Source organism: Triturus cristatus, chromosome 10, assembly GCF_964204655.1.
Source record: "Triturus cristatus chromosome 10, aTriCri1.1, whole genome shotgun sequence".
In the NCBI taxonomy this organism is placed as follows: domain Eukaryota; kingdom Metazoa; phylum Chordata; class Amphibia; order Caudata; family Salamandridae; genus Triturus; species Triturus cristatus.
Window position 1 is genome coordinate 1,071,759,989 of NC_140593.1, and position 13,458 is coordinate 1,071,773,446.

The following is a 13,458-nucleotide window of genomic DNA, read 5'->3' on the forward strand; positions in this document are numbered from 1 at the left end:
AAAGGCCCAGTTGCTCAGGATGCATAGTAGGTCGGGCTCTGCCACATCAGGAGTAAATGGCCTCAACCACCACGATTGGGCCCAGTAACCCCTACATGCCCCATGACATTCTGAAAGGAGTCTGACAGTTGGCGGAAAGTTGCAGGCACCTAGTTTTTAGGAGCCAAAGATACAGTGGTGGCATTGGTCATTTCTAGTATGCACCAGTACTGCAACAAGTCTAGGTTTTTTTCATCCATGCACAAATGTGGTTCACATAGGCAATGGAGAACACAGCTTTGGGAATTGACCTCAGCACCATGTCCATAGATCAAATGAAGGATTTATGTAGGGACAAAGGGTGGAGGATTCCCAGGAGTAGGGAAAAAGAGGTCCTTGCTAATTTAATTAGGAACCAGTTTGAGATAATGGGTGAAAGGCAGGAGGCTCTAGCTGACTCTAGGGAGGGAACCATGGTAGGAACTCATGAAGAGAGCACTGTGGATTCAGGCTCTAGGATGGTCTTAGCACAGATATATCCCAGATACACGCCGAGTGTGTCCCCTAAAGCATTTTCCAGTGTTTCACCAAGACACCAACCACCTTTAGTTTTTAGACTATCTCAGGTGTGTACACCACCTCGAATTTCTATGGTACCACTGTCCTCAATTCCAGGAGTAAATCCCTTGTGTGGGGTGAGTCTAGCAGAAACCCTGAGCTTGCAGTGGGTACTTCAGAAAGCTAAGGGTTAGGAAGATGAGAAAGCCTGAGAATTTGAGAGGGAGAAGCTAAGGCTAATTCACCATGGACGAGATGAGAGGAGGAGATAGAAACGGGAGAAAGGGGCCCAGGAAAATAAATTGGGAGAGTGTGAGGAGAAACAGAAGGAAAAGGAAAGAGAGCTGGAAAGGGAAAGGATCGCCCTTGAGAAAGAGAAACTTAGGATGGGAGCAATGATTACTCCATCTGGGATAAGTGACTCTACTGCCAGTTCAGACCAAGATTCCCAAAGATCTTGTGGCTGTCTATGTGGAAGGTCAGGCTATTTTGGAATGGTTTGTAAGCTTTGAGGTCGCTTGTAAAGCACATGCCTCAAATGAAGTGTCTATGGCAGCTGCCTTGGTGGGGCGGACAGCATTGGAAGGAACAGCCATCATTGAGAGGATGCCTGTGGCAGAACAGATGGTCTATGACCGAATGAAGGAAGCTCTCAGGCGGTTTGGGCTGAAGTCAGCTGAATGTCTGCAGAGATTCTGTGTCAGTGAGAGAGCGGATGGTATTCCTTTCGAGATTTGGACTCATGGTGTATTGCATGATTGAACTGGGTGGGAAACGGGGATGGGGGGCCAAGGATTTTCAGTCCCTTAACCAGTTGGTGGTGAGGGAGCGACTCATGGGAGTGATCTACCTCACTTAGGCAATACCTGTCTGATCCGACAGAAAGGGATCAAACAAAACATACAGTGTTAGCTGATAAATGGTCGGCAAACAGGTTCACCAAGGACTGGAGCAGCATTGTTCTTAGCCAAAGAGGGAGAACTCTCCACAGACTGGTTCCAAAGCGGAGGGTAAGGGCCAAGGTTATTCTCATGGGACTCAAAGGAAGACCCAGGAAACATGTGAATGGTAATGGTGTGTCCAGTAAGGAGCATCATGAGAAGGGATGTTGAACCACTTGATGGACATTTGAATATTTTCTGTTTAATTGTTGTACTGTATTGTATAAAACACTGTTGCAACCTATGTCACTTTTTTCACCAAGTCATGTCATATGTGTTTTGTGTCTGTAGCAGTTATATAAGAAGGGAATTATACCCATCAACTAAAGATATGATTTTGAATATACAAAACTGATTAATATTCGCATGGTGTGCTTCCTTATATTCATTGTGCATTCATAGTACAACAGGTGTGCCAAATATTGGTCTAATACGGACCACACATGTTTCATGTTGCATGTATTGGTTACTGAACGGCAAAGTTCTAAGATTGGTCTGTGTGATATATACTTTTTGGCAAATTATTGCCAGATTTCACAAAGCAACTGTGTTACCCAACGATGTTTTCTTCATAGGCAACCAAGGATCATGCGGGTGCACCATGGCATAGGCCTGTCTCATGGATTGCGATCATGTTGGACTGGGAGGGGCACCAGAAGAACTACCCTTATAGTGGTGAAGGGCTACATCCTTCACCAGGCGTTAAGCGCGGTGGTGGCAGCATACCGTATGGGGATCCGTAGTAAAGAAAAGGACCTTTTTACCCTGTTTCATTGGAGTGAGGCCCACATGCTCACTCACCTTTTTAAAATTTCTGCTGCTGTGTGCTTAACTCACCCTTGGCCTACATGAGGTAATGCAGTGTGCTGCGTAGCCCAGAAGTAGGGACTGCGCTGGATGTATGTGTGCCTGGGAAGGGTACAGCACAGGGAAACAGCAGTACTCTGCAGTGCATGTGTGGATAGTGTATGCACTGGGTGTATGTATGCCTGAGAGGAATGTATTAAATGAGAGATGTAGTGCTGTGCAGTGCGTGTGCAATTAAAGCATATGCTAAGTGCATGTGTGCTTGCATTAAGTACAATACATGAAGGGTGAGATGTTGTGCAGGGTGCATGTTGAATGTGTGTGTGTTTGTAAATAGCACACCCTGTTTAAATATAGAAAAGCTTCAGTGCTTAACAGTGCGTGCAGTGCAGTCTGAATGTATGTGCTGAATGCATGTGAACATGTAAGGGTACAATGCATGAAGGAAACAGCGCTGGACATTAAGTGTGCTGTGAATGTACACTGAGTAAGTGCTGCCGCAAGGATACATTGCATGGAGGACCCTGGCTTCCATTTTGGGAAGCCTAGACCTGCCTGGGGAAGACATGAGGAGAGTAATCCCCCCAGACAGGTTTGTGTATTACTGCATTTCCTTGAGTAGGTTGGGACACACACACCGTAGGGAAAAAAAGGAAGAGACTCTCTTTAGACTTCAAAAGACTGCGCTTTCATTAAGTGCTAGTTCACAAGGAAGGAGCCTGGACACATATCAGGAAAGGTGATGGGCTGATAAGGGAAATCATAAGGAGTAGGGCTTGGGGTCTGGGATTAAGCTTTGGATGCACATATCACTGTGGCTGACATCCAGGTGTGAACTCTGGTCATTTACATGATTGAGGGACAATCAGCTTCTGAGTCTTGTCTGCTATGACAAACAGTTCATGGGACGCAGAACCCCAACATAGAACTTCAAAGACTCAGACTCTTTTATAGTTTTGTGTCTGGAAATGGTCTATAAGCAGAGGAGGTTAAGACCCTGAATTCTGTCATGGGCCAACTAGCCAGACTGCTGAAAAGGGGAAGCTCTACAAGACTTCTGCCTGTGATCAGGATTAGGGGCAAACGCCTGCTAGTCTCCCTGCTGGGTGAGGGGACATCAGCCAGGATAACCAGGATCACCTGCCTTGGAGCACCAGCGCCTGCCTGCTTGCCAAGATCAGTGTTCCATATAAGGAAGAGTAGAGCACTGGAGGAAAAGAGGTCCAGTGGAGAGCCCTACCATAAGGACTCCCTGTGTGAGGTGTGAGGATTTGGCTGTGCACTGATCGGGTCGTTGCACATGTGCAGTATCAGCTCAGTGACCCCCGTATGCCAGGAAGGGCAGCAGTGGACTGGGTCATGTGATAAGCGCAGTGCAGGTCTTGCGCTGCGGTGATTCTGTATGCAAGAGAAGGGGCCACTGGTAAAGTTCCTGAAATGAATGGTGTACTTCAGGGTTGGAGGAATACCCCCACCTCTGTTACATTCACAATGTAGAAATATCGCTATAATTCGATATAGACTTGTTTAGTGGCCTAAACATCAGGGCTACAAGGTCCAGGTAAAAATGTTTTCTCAGTTTGTAAAATAGTGTATGTCCAGGTCCCTTTTTCCAGACTCGTGGGATGTATGGTTCCTGCAGTTCAAAGAAGAGCACTTCTGTGAAGTTTTGTGGAGTTCATATCTGAACTGAAAGTGTGGGCTTTGTCCCACACAAGTTCTGAACCAACTGCTAGTTCAGCATTTGTTCACATTCTCCTATTAGCCATGGGGTTTGAAGTGGAAGAATGGACACGAAACAGTTTTAGTGGTAGGCCTGGGAATTCTCCAACACAAAGGCTGACATCAGATATAAATGTGGCACCCTCAGAATCTCCTATCAGAACATTCCTGAACCTATGGAAGATTCAGGAGAAGGACTGCCCAGCTGTCTGAAGAAGAAAGACTGGGCCTGCTTGCCCAAGAAACCAGATGCGAGTCCAATGGTCATTTGACTGACCTCCTGTTTGAGCTACAGGGAAAAAAACAAGCTTCCAAAGGCCATTCCTGGTTCCCAGCTCACCACCCAGACCTACTGGACCGGACCTAGAACCCTCTGGGTCGCCTCTGTGTGAGTGATCCCAGACTGTTCAAGGGCCTGTCGGGACCCTTGGCTGGAGTCAAGAGTACATTTCTCCATGCCTAACCGAAGGTTTAATCAGATCGGAAGTGACATGGGCCCCTGCAAAGTCACGCAGCTCCAAAACAAAGGCTTTACTGTAACCAACACTGAGCAGCGGAAAACCTTGCAGGGCTATGCTACGTAGACCCCATCTGAAAGGGGCATCGGACCCAATGCAGAGCGATGCTGAGCCCCTTAGCTCCTGCCCAAATGCTTCATCAGATCCAACGCTGAGCGACACAATGCTCTGCAAAGCCTCGCTGTGCAGCTGAAAGCTTCCCTGGATCTGATGCCAAGTGATACGAACCCACGCAGACCTCGCATCAAGGACAAAAGGTACGAGTTCCACTGTGACGAACTTGGTCCTGTATCTGGCCAGCGTTCCATCACGGTCAACTTGAACATGTCACTTTGCCCCGGTCCGAAGCACCCAGATACCCACAGCTGGCACCTCACACTTTTAGGTGCTTTTTTCTCCTTAAACATTAAAAACTCAGAACTACTGTTCTACTGATTGTATTTTTACTATTTTGATGTCATTTTAGTTGTTAAAATGTACTCTATTGTTCTAAATTGGTTTGGGATTTTACTCGTGTATGCACTTTATTACTGTTTGAGTCCTGCATAAAAACTAAACATGTCGCCTCTAAGTTAAACCTGACTTCTTTTGTGCCAAGCAACCGGTGGGTTAACCACAGATATATTTAGTGACTTTTGTGGGTCACTCTGAAAAGGACTGTGTTTAATATTTCAGTGCGGATCAGTTGCGTAGCTAGCCCTATGGGTGCCCTGGGCTGTCTCTGCGTTTGCTGCCCTGCGGCGGCTGCAGTGAAGAGCAAGTGGGGGGGTGCTGGCGAGCCTTTTCTCTGTTTGTAGCCTGCGGCAAACGCATTGAGAAGAAGGGGGGTGGGGGGGACTTGCTGTTGCTGCCCCGAGACGGCAGGTGATAGTCGGGGGAGGCCGCCACCCCAACAAGTCGTGCCGCCCAGGGCGGACCGCCCACCCTCCAGCTACGCCACTGGTGCGGCTCTCAACTCTTTCAACTAATTACCCGATTTTTTACATTTTCATGGCAATAAGGGGAAAAAGAAACACTTTTAAAAGAGGTAGGGCGAATATTCCATATTATATGCAACAGTAACTGAGGAGAAAGATATGGGGGTATCTTGTGTCTGTGCAGTCTTGGCAGGAGCTGAAAGGGTGTTAATTAATCGGTGTTTTCTTTCGTCAAAAAGAACTGCTGGACAGCAACTATGCATTCACTTTATTTATCCTGGATCAAGTTTGAACCAAAAACAAAAACATGTGATCATAGATGTCAGCATTCTGCAAAGAATGAGGTATTAAACTAATCGAGTGACATAACCAAGTGACATGACAGCGTGGTGCTCAAACAATGTGGCTGATGTTAGGAGCGATAATACATTGTGATAAACACACAGAAAATCTGGCTGCGGATGGTTTGTCAATAAGTACATCAGTGCCAAGCAGTCCTTTGCCATACAATGGATTAGTCAGGAAGCAGTCCGGCCCAAACTCTGGAGATGTAAACTGGAAGTATTGACTATAGGGTTCTTCATCAGGACAAGGACAACTGAAGTACCACTTTTGTGGCTATAAATGTGCACACAGAAACAAATCAGAGTCCAGCGAGCGACCCACATGGCAACTTGTGAAATGCAGTATAGTTGTAAGGGACAAAATATTAGTAAAAAAAAGGAGTGTAGAATAACTTTACGTTTATGCTTGTGTCAATTTATTATAAGTGGGAGTGCAACCTTTATTCTCAGCTGGTAACAGAAGCTCAATGAACAAGTACTTTTTGACAAAACTGGTTTTGCTGCCAAATTTCATCATTTTCATATGTTTATAATCGTGCATCATTCTTCTTCATGTTATCACAATCATTCAATGACTTTAGCGCCTGATTCTTTGCTGAAAATCAACCTTGCAGCTCTTATCAATGATCAATACATGTTTTTGCTAAATAATCTTTACCCAATCTGATTTTTCTTGGAACCTGATACACGATAATCAATTAAAACGAGTGCTGCTGATTTTTCACCATTCTGTATGTACATACAGACCCCTGCTGTGCTATTACACTTATGTGATCAATTGCTTGTAACAAACCTACGACAACTCTAAAGGTTTCCCCTTATACCACGCCAACGTTTACTTTTGTTAAGAAGAACACAGATTATCTGTTTTAAATCCTGAGAAGGTAATATTCACTCCCAGTTCTTAGTCTGTGGCTCCAACATCTCTGCTCTAACATTTGCACTCAGCCATATGGGAACCCACCCCTCCTTTCACAGCCATAAGAGGTAAAAGCACAACTCTTTCGTCCAGGAAAAACAAGAATGGGTTCAGTTGTTGTGCTAAAATCCAATCTTCTAACGTTTTGGGCCAGGAAAAATCAAAAACGCACATTTATGAGCGCTAGAACGGAGGAATTAAGGCTAAGGCAGCATAAGGAGGGGAGGAATTGTTACTAGTCAAAGCAGTCACTATGAAAACAAGATAAGTGTTATATTCCAGGTTGTGAATGTGGGGGATCTCAGTCAGAATGTGGTAGAGCGCAGAATGACAAAAGCGTAGAGTAGAATTTGATGCAGGTCATATGGAATGGGGAGAGAGATGGTGGTTGGAGATGGTGGTTGGCTGCGGCAGTGTTTTTATCCTCCAACGTAGTACTGCGCTGATAACTGAAGGTGGATTGATCTGTCACTTGTTCTGCAAAAATAAATTCCCCTACCTGACCCAGCGTTAATGTAGACCTCATTCTTTTCTATAATCAGGCTGACTCTCAGCATCGTTATCCCTTGAACCCAAGCACATCAATGACCAAGACAAGCCTTGCAGAGCTAGACATTTACTCAGTTGTGTTGTTACCCACAGCAAACTTTGTATTAAATATTTTAAATATATTAATTTATGAGAAAACAAAAATAAAAAAAGATATTAAAGAAAATGACGTGTGTCAAGAACATCACTCCCCTTTGTAAACTCGGCTGATTATAATAAACAGTCTTCAGGCGTGATAGGAGAAATAAATGATCCTGAACATCCATTGTTTGTGAATAATATCCTGGATTCTTATATGACATAAAAAACAAAGACAAGAGCAATAATGTGGGTCAATTTGAACCATCATTGAAAAATTCCAAGGAATTGCATGATTCTGAAGGTCCACTGTCTGTCAAATGTATCCTCAATCCTTGCGTGAGATCAAAACAACGGAAAAAGCAATAAAGTGGGTCAATCTGAGCCATCATTAAAAAACTCAAGCGACTGAATGATTGAATGTCAAATGTGGCCTCACTTCTTTCATTACATAATAAAATCCATGAAAAAGCAGACAGGCAGGTCCATTTGACCTATTATTAAAAATGTTAAGGAAGGCGTTTAAAAAAAGTAGGCTGTGTTTATTTTTTGGTATTTTGTGGTGTTTTAGTCCTGCAGCAAGTGCTCTGGCTTTGGATATCCAAAAAGAACAAAATCCGCTTCATAAAGCTTGTACAACTGCTGTCTCCACGCTAGTGGGATTTTAGCAAACCAGTCCTCCTCCCAGCTGCTTGCAGTCTTATTTCTGTAGCTAGGGGGGAACTGCAGTAGTCTGTCCACGTGAAGGAGCTGAAGCAACTGTGCAGCATCCTCATTCAATGTTTCTAATTTGCCAACAAAGTCATACTCTATCTGGCATGGGTGGCACAGGCGATAGACTTGGCGCCAGTGTTCATTAAAGGGCTTCTCACTCTCAGTCTGTAAGTCTAAGAGATACTGAATGAACTGGGGGAAGGAAGGGATCATGCCTGCGGAAAAGGCGTCGCTAACAGAGGTGGGTAAATTTGTGTGGTTGGAATAGCGTTTCAGTATAGGCACAGAAAAGCTACGGTAAAACTCATCATTCTCCAAAAGAAATTTACTGCGAAATGCCGAAATGAGGCGCACAAAAGGGTCGCGGACAAATAGAAACTTGGTGTACTTCTTCAACTTGATCTTCATCAGGTGGCGCGAGAACTTTCCGTATCGGCGCCAGAACTTGTTGAAGGTCAAGTGTGTGCTTGAGTTGTGGACATCTTCACGAGGGATCTGAAGGGGATCCCGATAAGGAACTCCATGTTTACGTTCTGAAAGACTCTCGCTCAGCACAATCATTACCCGTTTCCAATTGGTGCAGGCCACCTTGGGCACATAACAGTAAATAATGCCGTGACGGTCATCCACGATCAAGTGATCTAACTCCTTGTTTGGGATGTCATCAAAGGAGCGCTGCTTTGTGGGGAAGGTAAAACTAGAGTTGGCACAGAATTGCCGTAAAGTTTGTTTTCTTGCTTCCTGTAATATTTCCTGGTCCAATGATACTTTAGTGTCATGAGAGGTCCAATCATAGCCCCTCACATTTTCCTCATAACTGGCCACAACTGCGCGGCTCGATCCCACTGGAGGTGGTTGCTCAGTCTTTTGGTTCAGATTACTATTATGTGGCGTGCTAGCATTGAGAAACATGTCTAAAAACTCATCAACGTCTGACAAGTAGGCAGTTTCCTCATCTGGAGGTTCAGTGTGTTGCTCCTCTGGTTTGTTTGGGGATACTGGCCCGGATAATGGAGTGTGGAAGTAAGAGTTAGCCGTCCCACCATTGTCCCAAAACACAATAATAAAAATGATCATAAAAATTGATCCCAGCACTAGGGAGAGGCGAAACATCCGTGATTTGGTCATTCTTCACTCAGTGCGGGCACCTCCTCCCTTGTTCACGTCAGCCTCATACTGCCACTCCAATATTCCATGACTGTGAAGTTAGCAAGAGTCTAGAAAGAAAAAAAATGAAGGAAAATCAGGCTGGGAAAAGGACAAATGCATTTGTATGTAGCACAACACACTATATATCTATATATGTTGCTGCTTTTGAGTAGCAAAGTTAGGACTCCTAACTTTACTACTCCTAAACTGAGAAAAATCCTAACTTTAAGACTTTCGGTATTCACAGAAGGCATTTAGGAGTCCTAAAGTTAGGAGTCCTAACTTTACTACTCCTAAACTGAGAAAAATCCTAACTTTAAAACATTCGGTATTCACAGAAGGCATTTAGGAGTCCTAAAGTTAGGACTCCTAACTTCTGTGAATACCGAAATGAGTAAGTGCCTTCTGTGAATACCAAAATGGTAGTAAGTTTAGGATTTTGTCTTAAGTTAGTTCTGTGAATCGGGCCCATTGTTTACAATTTTAAGCTTTAATCTATGAACTTAGTAAGGAATCGAATTTCTACAAATTAAGTATGATCGGCTGTATGAAAATGTAATAATTCCGCCCAGAAGGTGGACACTTGGACCAAAAATGAATTAGTTGACAAAGTTTGCAGTGGCACTCATTTAAATATATTTATGCAAGATGAAAACAAGTGTTTTTTTTTTTTTAAATAAATATCCAACTTGTTGCCAGAAGAGCACAGGAATAAATTCCAACCCGTCAAATCCATTTGCATGCAGAATCCTCAAATGAAATGACCATTTTTTTTAAAAAGAATAATGAACAGGCTTTTTAAACAATTTTTCTTTAAAGATATTGCACATAAACACAATTTGCACAGTAGCATGCACAACCTTTTTTTTTTTTTTAAAGTCTCACTCATGACACGTAATGGAATAAACGAAATATTGAAAAGCTAAGTCCTACATACTGAATGTCCGAAGTATGCATCAAGTAGACAGCGAGGGAGGGCTTACTGGGTGGGAATGGGAGCGGTCAAAGGTGCCCAAAGCAAACTATCCAGTTCAGCAGGCATGTCAAAGGCGAGATAAGTAAAAGATAAATAGAGAGAAGGAACCTGCCACACCCAAACCACTTCCTGCAGAAAAAAACTTTAGTTAAGCGTTCTATAGATACTAAAGAGGAATTGCAAAGCATTCTATCATTGCATGCAGTTGCATCCCAGGACAGGAAGTAACCAGCCAAGGACTTCCCTTGTTCCCCAGTTAGGACCAAAATGAACAAATAAAGTCCTGACTCCAGGATGAGGTAAAACATGCCTTTGCCAACAGCCCAGTCAGTATTCCAAGCATGCTTCTCCTTGGCATTGGTGCAATGCAAGCGCACCATTTCTAGCCTTCTCTTTGCGCTCACTCCTCCACCAGATGTAGTTTGGTGCACTGTAGTAAGCATGTGTATGCGATTCAAGGAAATTCATTGAACCATTCACAACGCAACCAAGCCAGTGGTCGATAAATTATCAATCACAAATAAAGTGATCAAATCAAATTAGGTGTTTGTTAAGCGCGACTACTCACCCGTAAGGGTCTCAAGGCGCTGGAGGGGGGGTGGGGGGGTTAGGGGGTTCGCAGGTTCCAATCCATCAAGGAGGGGGGTCTGTCGAAGAGCCAGGTTTTGAGGTTTCTTGCAAATATGGGGAGTGATGTTATCTGTCTGAGGTGGAGCGTGAGGGCGTTCCAGGGTCTGGCCGCACGGAAGGAGAAGGAGCGGCCTCCCGATATGGTCTTTCTGGTGCGGGGGACCATGGCGTAGGAGAGCTGGGCTGATCGTAGGGTCCTTTGGGGTGCGTGGAATTTGAGTCGGCTATTCAGGTATGCTGGTCCGGTGTAGTGGAGAGCCTTGTGAGCGTGGGTTAGCATCTTGAAGGTGACTCTAGCTTCGATGGGAAGCCAGTGGAATGTGCGCAGGTGCTGGGAGATGAGGCAGTGTCTAGGCAGGTTGAGGACCAGTCTTGCGGCGGCGTTTTGGATGTTCTGTAGGTTCCGGGTGAGGTTTTTGTTTATTCCGGCAAAGAGTGCGTTGCCGTAGACGAGCCTGCTGGTGACCAGGGCATGAGTGACGGTCTTTAGGCGTTTTAGATGTTCTGTAGCTTTCGGTGATGTTTTTGTTTATTCCGGCATAGAGTGCGTTGCCGTAGTCGAGTCTACTGGTGACCAGAGCATGAGTGACGGCTTTCTGTGTTCGAGGGGGATCCATTTGAAGGTCTTACGTAGGAGGCGGAGGGTGTGGAAGCAGGAGGACGAGACGAAGTTGATCTGGCGGTCCATTTTAAGCTGTGAGTCCAGGATGATTCCCAGGTTGCGTGCGTGATCCGTGGCGGTGGGCGGGCTTCAGAGGGCGAGGGGCCACCAGGTGTCATCCCAGGCATCTGGGTTTGGGCCCATGATGAGTACTTCAGTTTTGTTGGTGTTTAGTTGTAGGCAGCTGTTTTTCATCCATTTGGCGACGGCTTCCATGCCTTCTCGAAAGTTGTGTTTGGCGGTGTTGGGTTCGTTGGATAGGGAGAGGATGAGTTGGGTGTCGTCTGCGTATGACACAATGTTGAGCCCATAGGTTCTGACGATGGGGGCGAGTGGAGCCATGTAGACGTTGAAGAGTGTAGGGCTGAGGGAGGACCCCTGGGGGACTCCGCAGGTGGTAGGTGTAGGGTCCGAGAGGAAAGGGAGGAGTCTGACCCGCTGCGTTCTGCCGGAGTGGAAGGAGCGGATCCAGTCGAGGGCCTTGTCTTGGATTCCTGCGTCGTGGAGTCTGCGTATTAGGGTGCGGTGAGAGACTGTGTCGAACGCCGCTGAGAGGTCGAGGAGGATGAGGGCTGACGTTTCTCCTTTGTCCAGTAAGATACGGATGCCGTCTGTTGCGGCGAGGAGAGCGGTTTCCGTACTGTGGTTTTTTCTGAAGCCAGATTGGGAGGAGTCGAGGATATTGTGCTCTTCGATGAATGTGGCGAGTTGGCTGTTGATGGCTTTCTCGATGACTTTCACTGGGAACGGGAGCAGGGAGATGCGTCTGTAGTTTTTGAGGTCGGTGGGGTCCGCCGAGGGTTTCTTTAGGAGGGAGTTGATCTCAGCGTGTTTCCAGTCATCAGGGAATGAGGCGGTTGCCAGGGAGTGGTTGATGGTGTGGCAGAGCATGGGTGCTATGGTGTCAACGGCTCTGTTGAAAATGTGGTGGGGGCAGGGGTCTGTGGGGGCCCCGGAGTGGATTGACTTCATTGTCTTCAGTGTGTCTTCGGTGGTGAGGGCTGTCCAGTTGTCGATCACTGGCTTCAGGGTGTCGGGGTGATTGGTGAGGGGTCAGTGTGTTGGTTGTCTTCATTGAAGTGGTCATAGATGCTCTTGATTTTGTGGTGGAAAAAGGTGCTGAGTTTGTCGCAGAGTTCTTGTGAGGGAGGGATGTCGGTGGACTCGCTGGTGGGTTGGGCGAACTCCTTGATGATGTTGAAGAGTTCTTTACTGTTGTGTGCATGAGTGGAGATTCTGTCTTCAATCGCTTTTTTCCTTGTTTTTCTGATGAGTTGGTGGTGGGCGTTGGTGGCGGCTCTGAAGTTGTTGTGGGCTCCTGTGGATTTGGTGTCCAACCAGGCCTTTTCGAGGCAAGTGCGTCTGGACTCTCGAAGTTCGGTGGTGAACCATCTAGCTTTCTTGGCGTGGGTGTTGTTTCTCTTAAGGGTGGCTATGGTGTTGGCGCTGTCTGAGATCCATTTGTGCATGGTTGGGGCTGCGGTGTTGGCGTCGTCGTTTTCCGCGATGGTTGTGGTGGAGTTGCTGAGTGATGAGGTTAGCTGGTCGTCAGTGATTCTCGTCCAGTTTCTTCATAGGAGCAGGTGCTGGTGTCTGTGGATGGGGAGTGTTCTCAAGGTGAAGTGGACGCATCAATGGTCAGTCCATGGGAGTTCGGTGGTGTGGCTGAAGGTGATGGAGTTTCCTGTTGTGAAGAGGGGGTCGAGGGTGTGTCCTGCTGAGTGTGTTGGTTCGGTCACGATCTGGCGGAGTCCAAGTGATCAAACGAAGTACCCCGGCGCGTGAATAGCCTAAGACCAACTATTGGCACAGTCAATCGGTGTGGACTTGCATTTTGAGCCCTAACTAAACCTTTAAAAGAAAAGCCTGTTGCAGTGAAAAAACACGGCTAACGATTACTTTCTGGATTCAATGCATCGGAGGTAAAGAATTTAGGGCCAGATGTACGACCCGTTTTTGCATGCGCCAGCGGGTTTGCAAACCCGTTTGCGCATGC

The 13,458-nt window shown here is 46.0% G+C and overlaps 1 protein-coding gene across 4 annotated transcripts in view; it reads right to left on the minus strand.

Moving 5' to 3' along the window:
- Positions 1-6,179: 6,179 nt before the first annotated feature.
- The window catches only part of CHST12 (carbohydrate sulfotransferase 12), a 155,284-nt gene continuing 148,005 nt past the window's right edge, over positions 6,180-13,458 (minus strand). For all 4 annotated transcript variants that reach the window (XM_085629218.1, XM_085629221.1, XM_085629219.1 and 1 more), the window contains exon 2: positions 6,180-9,263. In XM_085629218.1, coding sequence (XP_085485344.1) covers positions 7,900-9,174 — 1,275 coding nt within the window. In that variant the 5' untranslated portion in view covers positions 9,175-9,263 and the 3' untranslated portion in view covers positions 6,180-7,899. The remainder of the gene's footprint in view (positions 9,264-13,458) is intronic.